The 17493-nt window shown below is 40.8% G+C and overlaps 1 protein-coding gene across 1 annotated transcript in view; it reads right to left on the bottom strand.

Annotated features, from left to right (window-relative positions):
- Nucleotides 1–14462, bottom strand: part of PLCL1 (phospholipase C like 1 (inactive)) — a 375533-nt gene extending 361071 nt beyond the window's left edge. Inside the window, exon 1 of the mRNA XM_032638150.1 lies at nucleotides 13757–14462. Coding sequence (XP_032494041.1) covers nucleotides 13757–14080 — 324 coding nt within the window. The 5' untranslated portion in view covers nucleotides 14081–14462. The remainder of the gene's footprint in view (nucleotides 1–13756) is intronic.
- Nucleotides 14463–17493: the final 3031 nt, after the last annotated feature.

A 17493-nucleotide genomic window follows, 5' to 3' on the forward strand; every position in this document is an offset into this window, starting at 1 on the left:
AGGTGGATTCTACTACAATAATGAAGCTGAAGGAAGGTCAAAGAGATTAAGCTACATGCCTGATATCACAGAGCTAGTAAATAGAGAATCGGGACTCCAACTCTGGCAGTCCAATTCTAGGGCCTACCCTTTTAATGGCAGTGCTATAGTACCTCCTAGACTTAGCACCAAATTCTGGAAACTTCTAATCATTCTCTTAATCCCAATTTATCTCCATTGTTTCACAAAGCTATTAAGAAAATCTTAACTACTATTTTTTTTTACCAATTACGCCCCTATTTAAGAAAAATACAATGCCTTTATATATCATATTAAACTGAATGCCACTGCCATATCAAGCTTGGCTCCATTCAACCCATCAGATCCTGCCAAATTCAGAAGCACAGCATCTGGAACACAAAGACAACTTGCTGAACTGCTGTCAATGGAACATGTTGGGGTTTTTTTTCCCCAGAAAGAAAATTCCCCTGATGATTATATTCATAGAAATACAGCCTCCAGAAAAATGGAGGTAAAACAGTCCACTATAGTGGACCACAGTGCCCCTAGTATTGTAACCAATGTTGTAATCTAGGAACAACATTTTAAATGGAACACTGCCAAATCAGGACATACCACTTATTTGCTATGTGAATCTGAGCACGTTATTTAACCTGCCTGTCCCTCAATCTCCTCATCTGTGAAAATAGGGTAGATATCCACCACGTCATAAACCTAGTGAGAATTATATTAGTTAATACATGTAAAGTGCTTAGAACAGTGTCTAGTATATGGTAAGCACTCAATAAATGTCAGGGGTTACTACTATGGTGGGAGTGTGGGAGGAGACATCCATATAACTCCCTTCAACTATGTCAAGAGTTGTCACATGAGTATTTCACTTACTCTTTCTAGCTCCTGAGGGAGAAATCGGACTGACTAGGAAATGCATCAGAGAAGAATTGGATTTGGGCTCAACATAAGAATTTTTCAAACAACAAAAGCAGCCTGAAAATGGAATTGGCTCCCTTGTAAGAAAGGGAGCTCCTTGCTGACTAAAGGCCACTATCCCCACATCTACAGAGGCTCCTATTCTAGTGCAGTTATGCACCTGACACCCTCCAAATGCTCACCTAAGACAGTCCATCAGATTCCTTCCCACCATGTATGGTACACGGTAGTTACTCTAGATATCCTGGATTGTCCTTGTTTGGGGTTTCTCTGTATTTCACATATGGTATGAATTTGCAAGTCAGGATGCAAAGTGTGGTTCATGCCTGTGAAACATAATTTTGAAGTTAACTGGTTCATACAGGTATTGGAATAGGACCTAATAGCACATGAGCCATATTCTCATCAGTAGCCCTAACCAGATCAAACAGTGGGAACCTAAAAACATATCAGAGTCATGTTTAACTCCCTCAAGTCACAAAATACTTTGATTCCTTCTCCAGTTAAGAATATATTCTGTGACTAACTATTTTAACCTTAACAAAACTTACAGTCTCTTTTTCTTCATTTTACTAATAAGAATCTCCTAAACTTTAAGCTGAGCACATAACTACCTAGATAGAGACTACATTTCCCAGCTGGGTATACCTATATTGCTAACAGGCCAATGGGATAAAAGTAGAAGTGATATGTGCAACTTACAGGTAACTTCCTTAAAAGCAAACTGCTTGCCCCCTACCTTCTTTTTCCCCCTTCCTATGGCACAGCAGGGGGATGTGGTAGTGGGCCAGTTTAATCAAAGGGACAAAACAACATCCTAAAGGATAGCCAAAAGGAAGACAAAAGGAAACTGTATCCCTGAATTACTTTATGTATCAGAGCCACTTACCTGATTCAGAAGAAACAGCCTAGTTATGGAATGTTACTTATTAGAGAAATAAACTTCTATCTTGTTCAAGAAAACATGTTTCGTAGAGCAACTTAGCTTCCCAATAAATGCAAGTATTTATAAATATGGAGAATGAACTCCCTCATTCCAAAGCCTCAGAGATTTGTGTATAAATATTCTCAGCTAAATTCCTCTTTTAATAAAGACTTTTAATAGTGAAAGTTAAAATTCTGATGTAGGTCGAGCCAGCCATCTAAAGCAAACAATGCTTTTGTTGTACCACCAATGATACACTTCTGGAAGATAGAAACAGAATAGTTTATGAAGGAAAACACCCAAATTATAAAAGAAGAAGAGTGCTTGAAGAAAACTACAAAGACAGTCCCTCGAGGGTCATAGTACCAAGATCCTTATAGGAACAAGACAAATAATCTACCTTAGTCATCTACTTTAAATCCTTTAAATGTTTAAAAATGTTTTAAAATGTTCAAGTCATTTTCAACTGTCAAAACTGGAACCATGAATAAGAGTTCAGAAGGATCTAAGACATAATCAGATAAACACAAAGTTGAGCTTTTATGTCCATAAAAAGCCTCAGAGCAATGTTTTGTACTTTGTAAGAAAGCAGATTTTTTCAAAGAAAATAACATATTAGGCATAGTCGTTAAAGGATGTAAGTCACAGTTTGGTTTCTCCAGACTTTTCTTGAAGTTCAGAACAACAAAAATATCTGGAGGAAAGTTTTCATTTTATCTAAATAACTATCTAATATCCACATCCAGGACTTTTTAAAATTATGATTCCAACTTTTTAAATTTTATTTAATGCCACTAAACCCACCCCATCCTCAGTTGATCCCAATGTCAGTGGAGAATGCTATTTCCCTCTTCTGGCTTTTAACAGGCTTTATACAATGGAAAATATTCCATAAGCTGGTCTTACTATCCATGAAACCGGACAGTAGTTCATTCTCTATGATGTGGGCTTGCCTGGAAATTACTCTTTAATATATGCACCACTGAGGAAACTGTGGGCTTTATTCTTATTTTAACATCTTGCATTGCCATACAGGCTGGAAACTCCTTTCCTCTGACAATACATACAGGAACACAGGTAATGACCCCGGTAAGTGTGTGTTTTGTGTATGGCTGTTATGAGTAGCTTCCACAATATGATTCTTCTAATGAAACTTATTCAATCAAGTTGAAAGCTGGTAAAATAAATAATTGATCTTACACACTAGCCACCAGGACTCATCAAAATACCTCTCAAAGAAAAAAAAAGGAAGACCCACATCTTTAACCACAAAAAAATCTTCCTCTGTCTGGAACATCATCTCTTCTTTCCAATTATAATTTATAAAGTTTTACACTTTTAACAGTGAAGACAGTAGAGGATATCTGTCCAAAACAGATCAGCTGAATCAATTTTCCCACAGAGTTTTCAGAAGTACTTTCTACTCAGAACCAAATCAAATGCACAAGAATGTTGTGAGAACCTGAAAGTCATTCTTCAGTTCTTGTGAAGGATATACTAAGAATAAAATCCAGAAATCTGAATCTCCTTCTTTTTAAATCTTATGAAGTTGAGGTCATAAAAAGTTGAAAGATGTTGGTACCAGTTCTCCACCAATTTGCTTTATGATTTGTGGAAGTCAGTAATCCCCCTAAGTCTCAGTTTCCAAATCCGTAAAGAGGTAGATTCAACTATTATGAGGTAAACTCTAAGGATATTTTAGTTTAATTTTCTATTAAAGCTCTATATATTAATGTATAAAAAGTATATCATGTAAAAATGCAGATGCAGTTAGAAATGAAATGTTCACAAAATCCATAAACTAATTGTTTTTTATTAACACTACTATCAAAATCCTAAATCTTAATCCAGTGGACTGTTCATATTGGTAACAAATTATATTTGTATTTAAAGAATCTAATAAAATTCATCTGGAATGGGAAAAAAAATCATCACTACAATAATGACCTAGTTCTAAAACCAGGATATGATAGAATAATGGTATCCAAAGATCTTTATGTCCTATTCCCCAGAACCGGTGAATATGTTAGGTTCCATGGCAAAGGGGAATTAAGATTACTAATCAACTGACTTTAAAATAGGAAGATTATCTTGGATTATCTGGGTGAACCCAATGTAATCAAAAGTATCCTTAAATATGGAAGAGGGAGACAGAAGATTTAGAATGGGGCAGGGTAAAAACTAAAAGTTAAAGGTGGTGTGAGACGAGAAAGACCCCACTGGCTGTTGCTGGACTTTGAAAACAGAAGGGGCCGTGATCCAAAGAATGCAGCAGATTCTAGAAGCTGAAAGGGGCAAGAAAAAGGATTTTCCCCTAGAACCTCCAAAAAGGAACACGACCCTGCCAATACCTTGATTTTAGCGAAGCGAGACACATTTCAGACTACAGACCTCTAGAACTGTAAGATAATAAGTTTATGTTTGAAGACACTATGATAATTTGTCAAAGCAACAATAGAAAACTAACATTTAGGGTTTCTAAAATGTAGGTTTTGAAGAGTAAGAAACCTAAACCTGCAATCTAGAAGGTATGCCGAAACAATCCCCTCAAATCTACTGTTGTTTCTTAGATCCTTCTGACTTTCAACTGAAATATGTGTCCCTAGCACAGTAGATGTGGTTGTTGCTTTCACTGCAGAACAATGCAGGGTTGAACCACCTTAACTTAGTTTTAACACTGGCCCCATGCAACCAGATCAATGTATTCTTAAATCATTGTTTGTTTTTTGGAAATTTGGGATACTGGGGTTGCAGGTTTGAGGGATAAAGAAAATAGGGAGGAAAAAATTCTGCCCTCCCACACCCCTACCCCACCAAAGACACACAGACTTAATATCTGTGAGACCTGGAACAAGTTTCTCTACCTCACAGAGCCTTGGCTTCCTTTTCTGTAAGGTTGAAATGATAACCATAGCTATGTCTTGCCAGACTCTTGTAAGAATTAAAAATAATGTAAGATCTTGACAATGTTCGTGCCTGTTATTATTCTATACCATGAAATTGTAAAAGAAGCCTCCATAACCTATCCATGGTATCATAAACAATCTCTCTAGTGGCTCCCTGGAAGAATGGGAGAGATGGTGGACCATCTCTCCCATCCTTCTCCCATTCTTAGACATGCTTGGTAAGTGAAGGGGTAGAATTAGAGAACGATCTCAAGCTCTCCAATTCTATGATAATGTAATTGGATAATTAAGCAGTCTTAAGTTGCTGGAGTACAAACAAGTGAGTTTTATATTTCCCACAACTGCTCCCTCCCAACTATACCATCTCAGATCCCCTTGCCCCTGGGTACTCCAGTTACCACTAATAACTGAACTCACTCAGATTCCACAGTGTTTCAGTCTCTTTCAGTTATTAGAAGAGTTCTTTCAAGTCCTTAAAAACTCTTCCCTATTCATTTTAAAACTTCAATCTCATGTTCAATTCAAGGTCCTCTTTACATCCCATAGCCCCCAAAGCAAGCTAAAATGGTGGTGGCAGTTGCCGTGGCTGGGGGTAGGTCTAGTCTACCCGCTTCACTCTTTCTCTTCCTCCCTACACTTCCCTTCTAGGGTTGGGCTGGAGGAGGCATAGGAAAGGCCACAGTGTCCCCGTAGATGGCATCATAGGGATGTTGAAGGCCCCACTGGGTTGGCTTTCTCTGCTCCTCAGGTTAACACTGAACTTACTGTTGGTTCTCTCTGTGAGGCAGGCATGCAAATGCTGACTCTGAGTGGAGTTGATCATTCTCGATAGTGCCCTTCTTCCTGCATATTCATCATATTGGTTTTAGAGATCTGCCTTGGACACTGACCTCTTCCTCCCACCACTTACCCAGCCCCTGTCCCAGCCTCTTGTTACTAGAGTCCCTATGCTCAAATGGGTTCTTTGGGTGGGGCACAGCAAGATGCCTGGCCATCTTCCTCCACAATCAGGATGGCATCAGGGCTCTGATGGTCTGGTAATTCAGTATCTTCCAGAGGAGATGAGCATCAGTCCCAACTTACAGGGAGACTTGGTGGAGAGGGGAACTGTTCCATGCCACCACCATTACCTGCCCAATCTTTACACATGATTCTCTAGAGTCCTTTCTCTCTCAACTTCAGAAAGGGTCATGAGATCTTCCACCCAAAATAAGGAAAGTGGAAGGGAAAGGCTCTCTTCAGAAACCATAACCCTCTTCCAAGGTTACCTCCTCCCTCAAAGTCCTCCCCTTATTTAGCCTGGGGAAAAGGGGTGGACAAGAGCAGTAGTGAAGGCTGCCTCTCCGTAAGACTGGAAATGGTGGCTGAACACAACAGTTCACGGTCCCCTGAGTCTATGGAATCTTAGAGTCTTTTGTTTTAAGCTGTGATGGCTAATTCTAGCACTCACAACTACTTCCATCCTGTTACACCAACTGCTATGATATCTTGTTTACCAGAAGCCATTTCTCTGTATTGGTGACCCTGTCATGTTAAGGGTGCAACTATGAAGAATTTCCTTGGACTTTCTTAGGGCTAGGGCTAGAAAAACAGAAAAATAGACAAAACTTGTCTTTAAGGCCATGCATTCCCACCAACAAACTAGACCAGTCCTTCTTAGATCCTTCCCAGGAATCTCTAGGCTCAAAGGGCCCTAAGCTGAGTATTCACTATTAGGTGTGTTAAGGTGTGAGGTGTTAATTAGTTAAAAGACTCTCCAGAAGAACCAAAAAGCCATCAAAATCCCCAAAATTTGAATTCCCAAATGTACAACTTCCGGCAGAATGATCTAGGTAGAGAGCTATTTGTTGAAGCATTACTTTTTCCATTTATAAACATGGCCCCATCCAACTCCATTCTCTTTAGCGCACATTGATCCTCTTTCTCTTCTCCCCAAACCACAAAAATCTCAACTTCTGATCAAACTTTTCTGAGTTTGGCTAACATTCCTGAGTGTGGCTTCTCATAGCCCACACAGTTACTTTCATAAAAAACATGTCTTGGGATAAAGACCATCATCCCAGCTGTAGGACATAAAGCTGGGGGAAAAAAGGTCACCTGCTATTGAGGCTTCTGACTTCTAATGTGTCTAGCATTAAGTGTGTACACACATACATACGACTGCATTTATCACAAAACCAGGTTGATTCCATACTAACTGAACATGAGAAGGTATTAGGAAAAATATTTCTTGTAAATTTCAGATGTTTGGGGAAAGCTTTATTGTTTTTTCCAAAAGAAAAAATTCCACTTTAAGAGAATGTGACTAAACACCTTATTGTGCAAATGCTGCGATAGAAAAAAGAGAGAGAGAGAGAGAGAGAGAAGAGAAAGAAAAAGCCAAAGTCCTATGTCCTTTCAATAATTTAATATAATGGCAGAGAGTTAATTAAACCTGACATATGAGGAGTGTTTCAACAAGAGAGTTGACTGTGCCTTTAACACCTGGCCAGTCTCCAAGTGATGGGGACAAACCTCTGGGTATGATTTGGCCATGGTACTGTATCTCTGCATAGCAGAATGGACTCACTACCATCAACACAATAAAGTAGCCACAAGCACAGTAATTTCATGACATACTCACATATTTAAATTTCCCTTTTTTTTTTTTTGGAACTTCCACTCCCCAAAAAAGGAAGTAAATGATTAAACAGACTTTCAGTTTAATGGAATTCCTCAGATATTCCTCATATGTGTGATGAACTCACCTACCTCAAATGTAATTAGGAAGAAATATTAATAATAAAGCATCATATCCACTACCACTTATCAAAATTCCAACTTCCTTGGATTAGAAACTCAGATACTCCTTACTGATTTACTGATGCTGGAAGACAAAACTATCAAACTATAAAATAAATCATATCAGTTTGCATTGATTAAGTAACAGTCCATCCTTAGCCTGTGTAATTTACAGCAAAGTTGGATCATAAATTCTTACTACATAGTAAAGATGCTAATTCTGATAAAAGAGTAAAAATGTACTAAGAGGACTTCCAGTTGTCTCAAGGGAAAGTAGTGTACGATATTATTGTAAAGTCATGGGTATTTTACATGAAAGGTTAAGAAGCTAAAAAAACATAATCAAAGAATCCTTATCAGAGTTTCCCGAAGTTGTTTTCAGAATTGCTTCTTTTCGATTTGTCAGCTAAACTTAGTTTTTAAGGTAGCTATATAATGTCTGCTATTTCATGCATACTAGCTAAGGTTTAAATCAATATTATTTAAGAGGATGTACAGCATAAAGATTAAAAGCAACCTCTGGAGCTAGACCATTTGGGTCCATTTCCTGACTCTGCATTTACCAGCTGTGTGACCTTAGGCAAGTCATATCTCTCCAACTGTAAAAAGGGAAATAACAATTAAAAATACTAAACTCATATGGTTATTGTGAGGATTGAGTGAATTAATACACATTAACTGAACAATGCCAGACTCATAATACAACTTATATAAGCATTTGCTATAAGAAAATTTCTCAATAGGAAAATCTCTGCAAGATGTACTAGGTGTTTTATCTATTAGATTAAACATCAAAATAAGCATTTAATTATTAATAACATATCTAAATGTATAATAATTATAGCATGGAATCAATAATTCCAAAGTATTTCAAAAGGGGAGTTCACTAAATGCTGAAGATGTCTTTGCATCTTGCATGTCAGTCTCCAGGGGGGAGCACAGACTCTGCTAACCTTCATCCCCCACTTCTGCCCCTACTACCGCCTCCAAAAATTAGTCATGATAAATGGTTACAAGAATGCAAGTTCAAGGACATTGATAGACTCTGTTTTGTGGAGGTGAAGTTTTCAAAGGAGATAAAGGTCAGAGTGCACATGGCGTGGTATCCTCTTTCTCCCCTCACCCAACAACGTGCTGACCTGAAGGGGAGCAGAGCAAGGCAGTTTACACTCACTCTTCCCACACAGTTGCCCTTTTCCTGAGCCAGACCCTAACCCAGCCTGAGCCAAGGGAGGTTTGGAGGGGAAACACATTCTCCTCCTGCTGACTCCTTATTCTTTAGCCCGATGGGGTGAGCTCCTGAGCAGCCCACCCTCATCATCAGCTGTCAGATCTGAGATGAAAGATATGGGCTTTAAGAACACAGGCTACTTGGCCTGCTTTGGTTTGAAATCACTTGAGCCTCAGAGAAAAGTACCTACAACATGATCAGGTCCAGCTTTCTAGAGTTCTGTCTTGTAATCTTGGTCCCAGCTAACAGTAAAGGGGGTTTTTTGTTTGTTTGGCTTTTGTCTCTTTTTTACTTCCTTGTGCTTTTATCTTCCTCAACATCTCACAGGGAAGGTGTTCTGTATATAATCTATCATTTCTAACCATTACATAGTACTATACAATGATACAAGTGTCCCTCCTTATACATACTGCCTGAGCTTAGTCTAGTATAGATTTAGCACCTGTTAACAGGCTTTTGAACAAGTCAGTGTGAAAGAGTTACGAAAGCAGACATTATCTTTCAAAGATTTTAAACTTTTGAATACAAAGTTGTGTGGTTAAGGAAAAACACAATATCCTTGCCAGTAACAGGTATCACAAATTCACAAATACAAATTAAGAAATCTTTAGGAACTAAGCACACTTACTAAAATAGTTTAATTGTTATGTTGTTTTGTTTTGGATGGATTATATTGTTTTCAAAATTAACTTGCCTTTCTTCTTCCTGGAGTGATAATGATAATATGAATATGATTCTTTTCTACTCACAATGTACAATCCTACTTATCTCAAAATAATGCTAGTTTAATCTGCCAAGCTGCTCTACCTTTTAAAATACAGTACAGGCCTAACAAAATGACCAAAGACAAAAGGAACAGCAATCCCTTTCTAGAGTCATCCATTTCCAGGTGTTCTGAATTGGAGAGGTGGAGCTGAGACAAGATAGTTTACCCACAAGCCTGGGAGCCGAAGAATATGCCACGTTCTTAGATGTTCATGTTGTTTCTAACCTAAAAAAGTATTCATGGATTATGGGCTTTCTGCATCTGAGAATCAGCATGTTAAGCAGACATGGGTATGAATCCTGACTCCACATTGCATCAGTAGCTGTCCATGCCTCCCTTCTCTACTTTAAAGAGTTTGCTATGAGGATTGATTATAATGTATGAAAGCTCCTAGTTTAGTACTTGACTCATAGTAGGCAGCATTTCATAAAAGTGAATAAAATTTCCCTTGCCCGTTTGAGGAGAGCCATAATTTTTACATGGGTCAACAGGTACCCAAGGTGCATTTTTGAGGCTGCAGCTCAGAAACTCACTACACCAGCCCCACAATGAACATAACAGAATGAGACTGGCCATAATATAAAATAAGAGACATGAACAACATGGAAGTCACTACTCCACGTCTCAGCACCTCATTTCCAACTCCTATCTTCATCCCACACACCTATGTCCATGGGATCCAAGTGATAATTTCTTCTCAAGAATTCGTACTGAAGTAGAATCAAAAGGAAATCGAAAAAAGTAGAATTCTTCAATACATTACATATAGTGGGAGCCAAATCAACTGCTTTTTTTTTCTTTGGTCGCACAGTATGTGGGATCTCAGTTCCCCAGCCAGGGATCATACCCGCGCCCCCTGCATTGGAAGTGCAGCGTCTTAACCACTGGACGGCCAGGGGAGTCCCACAACTGCTCTTTTATATCTCAATTCCTGCCATCTGGCATAAGGAATAAGCTACACTGCTTTCTGTTTCCAAAAATTTCTATTATAGAGTTATAGAGCTGTAAACTATAATCTAAATGTTAAATATTTTAAATGTATAAACTTGATATCAAGTACCAGATAGTTAAATGGTCTAATTCCTTAAGTAGAAATATATTTGAACCTACAACAGTACATAATTTTTAGATATTATCAACCTTGCATGTAACTAACTTGTCATGAAGAAGCAATTTTAAACCACAAGTCATGAAGAAGCAATTAAGATGGAGTCTATTGCAATACTGTGGTATATAACAATGCACTTACCAAAAAACATGCAACATTTATCAACATCAATGCTGTCCAAAAGCTCACACAGAAAAACACAGGGAAAAAATGGACAGGTTAAAGAGAACCTAGTTTAACTCTCACATTAAATTTTTTAAAATTTAGGACTGGGCATATAAGGGAAGAAACATAATTATAGTAGAAAGAAGACTTTCCAAAGATGTGTAAAGATAAATGCTATTGTTTTCATCAGCTCAGAATGAAATTGTTTTCTCAACTAAACACATATTTTCGCAAATTAGGGAGGGCAAATTTACTGAAAACATTCCTTTTATTAATATACAAGACAGTCTGTTTTGTGGCATGATAGAGGAATGCACTATTCTGATTTATCTAATATCCATGTTTATAGAGAATTAGCAGTCAAACAATTAGACTAGAAACAATACCTAAATTGAGCTGAAAATAATTTGATATTTGATGATTCACAATTTTTCAGTGGCTCAGAGTTATGATCATGAATATCAATTATCCCTGTACTGAGGCTGTTTGGAACAGCATTTAATAGTTTGATTAATATAAAATGTACTAGAGCCTTTCTTTTTTGTGTATGTTTCAGTGCCAAATAAAAAGAACTCTTGGCAAAACTATGAAGAATGCAATCTTTTCTCAATACAGAACATGTGCTACTTATTTCTTATATGATCTAGACCTTTTTTAGAAATTCTCATTTTTACTATGCTAAAGTGAACAAACCATGGGGCAGCAGATTCAAGATGTCAACAGAAAGGTCCTTGATCTCAGAGAGGGAGTGGCACAGAGTCCACCAACTGCCTCTTTCCCCACTGTAAGATAATGAAGGGCTCTGGGAATAGACCCCAAGGACCGCTACCCACCAATGACCTACCAGGTTATCCTTGAAGATTAACAGACCCACCACAATGACCTTAGACAACCCTCTAGACATCAAAATGTTTGGAGCAAATCTGAAGATATGAGGCCTGTAAACTCTAGAGAAACTTTATTACATAAGTCAGCAGCATCAGTAGTTCACCACAGATAAGTACAGATACATATGCTTATATATACATGGAATATTACTGGAAGGATACACAAGAAAGTGTTAACAGCTATGGGGGTGGACCATGTAAGTGGGAATGTGGAGTGGCTGGGAGTTTTCCCTTCAAACTCCTTTGCAACACTTGTTTCTATCATATGCATATATTACTTTTTCAATAAGAGTTAGTTTAAGATAATAATAATAATTCACTTCATTTTCTGGTATCTTTAATTTTAAAGGTCATTTATTAAATATTTATTTTACTATTAAATAGGGAAAGAATCAAGCTGCTACTCTGTTGTCTCCCTCCTTTTTTGTCACAAAAAGAAACTTCAAAACAACAGAGGCATCATTACTTAGCAAGGACTCTTCTGAGAATATCAATCAGCACATAACTAAAATTTAAAAATTGCAAACTTAGCTGCAAGAATTTGTATATTCCTTTATGCTCTGTTACTTTCATTTTTTACAACACAACAAAAAAGCCCACTGCTTTTTATGATGGTATATTTTAAACTATCTTGAGGCTCTTGTTTTCACACAACACGTGTAGTGTCTATATCTTAGATTCCAAAATGTGTGCTATCTAATTGTGATGTTTTTTTAAGATTCAAAACAATATGCTTTCTGACCTGTGGGTTAAAAGGAAAAAAAGTGATCATTTCCTTTTTATCCAAATTCACACCCAGAATAGAACACTTCTTTTCACATAATCTGAAAGTCACAAAATAACAGAAACTACTACAAGTCATTTGTAACTACCACCCACTCTTCTTTTAATATAGAAATCTCCCTGTGTGGCTTTAAACTTCCATGTGTCAGTACTGGGGAAAAGCCTAGACTATACTTGGAGCTGGATGGATGGACTAGGGGAGCAGTCCACCCACACCGGCACTAGGAGCTCCAGTTTAGAGCCTGAGAAAGAGACACGTATTATGTGGTGTATACACAGCTTAAACTTGAGCAAGGGTTTTTAATGTATTAACACAAGTACATTGAATAGTAAGTAGTTCCAAGTCCATCCTTCATTATCATCTTTGGCTTACTTTTACATGGAAGTAGTTTCATACTGACTGTTCTACCAAGATCGGTTTTAACGTCACGTACCGAAGATTACCCACATGCATTTATGCTAAAAGGCCCTTTTCCAAAGCCCGTGGAAGGGTTCTGACTTCCAGGGGACCTTATCCCGATGTCATGCAACCAAGATGAAATCTCAAACAGGAAACAAGCCCCAAGTGGAAGGAAGATGGATGGAGAGAAACCCTGACTGGTAGTTGAGGGGTCGAGAAGCGTTTTCCCTGCATGTGGTGGTAACCACAAGGACCCGGGGTGCTGCTTGGTGGATTGGCTGCTTTTCGGTTGCGCTCTCTGCAGCGCGGAAACTCTGGGGTCCAACATCGCTCTTTACTTTGCTGCAGGGGCCACTGAAAACTCTGCCTGCCTACGGGGAAAGCTCACGCTTCGTGAGATCTCAGGACAGTTTGAGTCTCGAGGGTTTGGGGTTTTTTGTTTTGTTTTGTTTTGCTTCACTTGAGGGTAAACTGTGCATTTCCTTTACTGTGCGGCAAAAGCTAACTTCTCGTTGGAGAGCAGTGCACAACCATCCCGCGGGTCTGCATTTATATTGAGTCCTCCCTTCCTCCGCATATCAACGGCTTAGCGAAACTTTCAGAGAAGATGAGGAAAAGCATCCATCAAAACGCAAAGACGCACAGCGGAACTTTTCCTCCTCTGTCAAGAAAAAAGTCACTTCTGCTTCTCACAGCCAAGAACTGAGTCTGGGAACCTCCGGACAAGGAAGGAAGGTTCGGTAATGAAGGCGATGGGAGAAAACAATGCTAAGCCTGCGTGGCCTCCGGACACCATACATCCTGCCCCGGCCCGTGACCCATCCACGGTCCACCATCCACACCCACGCTCCCGGGGCCGCGCGGCCTCGCTTACCTTGATGATGCTGCTGCGCCGGGGGGTCGCCCGCGCAGCCTCCAGGAGGCCGGCCTCGCTGTCCGCCGGGGCCCCGGCAGCGCTGGGCAGCGCGACTCCGCTGCGACGGTCCCTCCACTGGCCCCCAGGGGCCGCCGCCACGCCGTCCCCGGAGGCGGCGTCCGGGCCCACTCGGGGGTCGTCTTCGCTCCCGGCCGCGTCTGTCGGCCCTGGACCCTCCCTGCTGGCTGCGCCCTCGGCCATAGCCGAGCGCGTTTCGGGCTCCCCGGGGGGAGGCGGCACGCCCGGCAGCGGAGTCCAGCCGCTGGGCACGGGTGCGCTCATGCACCGGGAGGCGACCGCGCCAGACTTTGTTTCACCGCCCGGTGGCTGCGGCGGTGGCGGCAACTTTCTGGAGAGGAGACATCGCTCGAGTAGAGACGTCCGCGGGCTTTGATCCAGGAGGCCGGCAGTCCTTGGGGGGACCGCGGCGGGAGTGAGATGTGAGCGGCAGGGAGAAGGAGAGGCGAAAAGGAGAGGGAGGTGTCCGAAACGTGATGCAAACGCCCGCTCTGCGCCAGACAAAAGGCATCGGGCGCCTGGCCGGGCTACCTCTGAGGCCGGGACGCGCGCGGCCTGAGAGGGGCTGGAGCCCGGCGACCGCTGCCCGGCGCACCAACCACCTGCCCGCGGATGGCGGCGCAGTGGCCCCAGGAAGTGCGGTGGCTGCGGCAGCTGCAGCGGCGGCGGCGGCGGCGGTGGCGGCGGCGGCGGCGGCAGCGGCGGCGGCGGCGACCTCCACTCCGCTCTGTTGTGACAGGGAGGGAAGGACTTGTTTTGACAGCCCGTGGGGATTGGCAGGCGTCTGGGCCTCTTAGGAGCCTCGCCTCGCCGAGGGGGGGGGGTCGGCCCGACCAATCCCCACTAGGGAGGGGTGTGCCCAAGCGCGAAGAATGGAATGTGTTGTCTAACCCGGAGCCGACCCAGACGGGCTTGTGTACTCGAGTGGGGTGTGAGAGCGCGCGTGTGCGCACCCGGAGGCGCTCCGTGTGTATTTTGGGAAGTTTAGATGTTCGAAACGAACCTGAAGTTGCAACAAAATCCGGGGATGGGACAGAGGCGGGGGAAAGGAAACCTTCGTTTGCAAAGCAAAGCAATTTGGAGGAAATGGGGTGTTGAGTATCAAGGTCAAAGCCTTTGGGGTGACGCGGAGTGCAGCTTCGCACCATCAGGGGTTAATTGCAGGCTCTCACCTTTAGAAGTTAAGTCCATGCAGAGATAAATTAGGGTTTACTGGGACCCTGTTGTTGGATAATTTGCTTCAGTTTCCGTGTAAACATCTTCAGTTCACTCTGCAATGTGAATAAATATAACAAGGAAATGGAATCAGGTAAAAAGAGGTGAGGGTAATAGGAAGCCAAACCAACTAAATCCTCTGGTGAGTGGCTCCTCACAAAGCGTAGATATGATGCATGTTGGCTAAGCACAAGGTGAGGTAGGGGATTTAATCTCTATCCTAAAATATCCCTATTTGATAATGAATGGTTCAACCTCCTTTCTCTAGATAATCCTATATAAACATATTTTGCCTCATTTCCAGCAAGTTAGCAAGAGGAGCGATATCCTTGAATGATGCATTACGGCAGTGAAATTAACCACAAAATGTTCAGATAGGTGAAAAAAGGATGGCTCTGAGGTTCCCTAGTAGGACAGAAGATTTGACATTTTAATTTAAAGGCTTTTTAATATTAGAATCTCTGTTAAACCTTATTTATAACATTAAATTATATTTTAATTATTAATAATTTTATAATTTGAGATGTTACTTGTTCCTTTGACTAAGAACATGAGAAATTCTTCAGCCTTTTAGACCCAGAATTTGTTAGAATGTCAGAATTTTAGAGGTGCAAGGGGATTTAGGGATCATCTAGCGCAACCCTTTTATTTTACAGATGAGAAGAAGGCCCACAGAGCTTTAGTTTCTTGTCTACTAGTTAGTGCAAGAGGTGAAATTAGAATCTGCCACTTAACTCCTCAGGTAATCTCTTCACTACTTTATCTGGATCCTCTAGGGCTGCAAGCAGCCAGAACTGGATGAGGCCCTTGGGAGTTTTCAGACTTGACATTTACCAACTTTTAGGGAAGACTGAGAAGACTTGATTTTACCTTTTCTTTAAATATAAATGCAGCCTGGTAATGAATGTACCAGATTAGCAATCTCTGGTTTTAGAACCAACACCACCCTCTAGTGAGATTCTGAGAACTGCATCCATAATAGCAAATGCTTTTTTCTTTCTTTCTCATATGTAAAAGACAGGAGAGGAAACTCAGTTAGTTTCCTTTCAACTGGTCTGCCCTTATAACCCACAAACAAGAGGAAGTAGAAGGTCACCCAGACTTAAAACAACCATACATGTCCTTCATCTTCAGAAATATTTTTACTTGCTATATTCACAAATATAACCTATTTTAACCTACCACTTTTTTCTTTGGTATTCAAGTATTACTATGTTTTATTTCTGTCTTATACAGTTGCTTTCAGAGCTGTATTTTTCTGTGTTACCCTCATAAAAATTCCATTCTTGGGTTGTCCTCTGAAAAATGTAAAACTGTGGTTATCTCACTCATCATCTTGTTCTATGATATTAATGTCATTTACAGGGATTTCCCATGTAAATGGTTTGTGTATACCATCCTGATATTATTTTTTAATATTAAAATTAGTGTCACCAAGGGCTTCCCTGGTGGTGCAGTGGTTGACAGTCCGCCTGCCGATGCAGGGAACACGGATTCGTGCCCCGGTCCGGGAATATCCCACATGCTGCGGAGCGGCTAGGCCTGTGAGCCATGGCCGCTGAGCCTGCATGTCCGGAGCCTGTGCTCCACAACAGGAGAGGCCACAACAGTGAGAGGCCCGCATACCACAAAAAAAAAAAAAGAAAAATTAGTGTCACCTTACTAACATTTACAGTCAGTGATCTTCAAAAAAATAAACCAGAAAGTATAGCATGCAGTGTATAAAATTTTTTCTGTGTTTCAACTAGATGATGGCCAATTGAAATCTTCTCTTATCTCTTTTCTCCCTTAGCAGCCTTCTCTCTCACCCTCATGTAAAGAAACACACACACACACACACACACACACACACACATCTTTGCTCTGAGCATCTGTTTAGACTGTTGTCTAATTCATTCTGCCTTGAGAATATAGTTGGACCCTGATCTATCAAGTCTTTCATACTGTTGTCCTCTAGCATAAGCTCAGAAGGCTTCTCTTGATATTCATGTTTGCAGTTTAAAAATAAAGAAACTTCCATTGAACCTGCTCCTACCCATACACAGATTCTACTCTGTGGCCCCACTCCCAAGACTGAGAGCAAGGTGTAGCCAGACTCGGTCAGATCAACAGCCATATAAACACTCCTACCCTCCATTCAAAAAAAAACCCTTTCCAAGTTACTATGACCCACAACTCCTGTCTCCCAATCATTCACCAAGTAATGTGACAACCACTTCATGGGCAAATTGGAAGTTGGGGGAATGGGAGGGAGAGGGAGAAGGGATGTGAGTAAGAATCATAAATTGTCAATTCAAATGTCACCACCTCAGAGAGGTCTTCTCTGACCCCAAGTCTCAAGTTGCCCCTTCAACCTCACACACATACCATGTTACTCATATTATTCTGTTTTCTCATAGGATTTTATCACTGTAAATAAACTGTCCTGTCCATGGAATTGTTTACTTATATAGTCTTTCACG

Source organism: Phocoena sinus, chromosome 7 (assembly GCF_008692025.1).
Source record: "Phocoena sinus isolate mPhoSin1 chromosome 7, mPhoSin1.pri, whole genome shotgun sequence".
NCBI lineage: Eukaryota > Metazoa > Chordata > Mammalia > Artiodactyla > Phocoenidae > Phocoena > Phocoena sinus.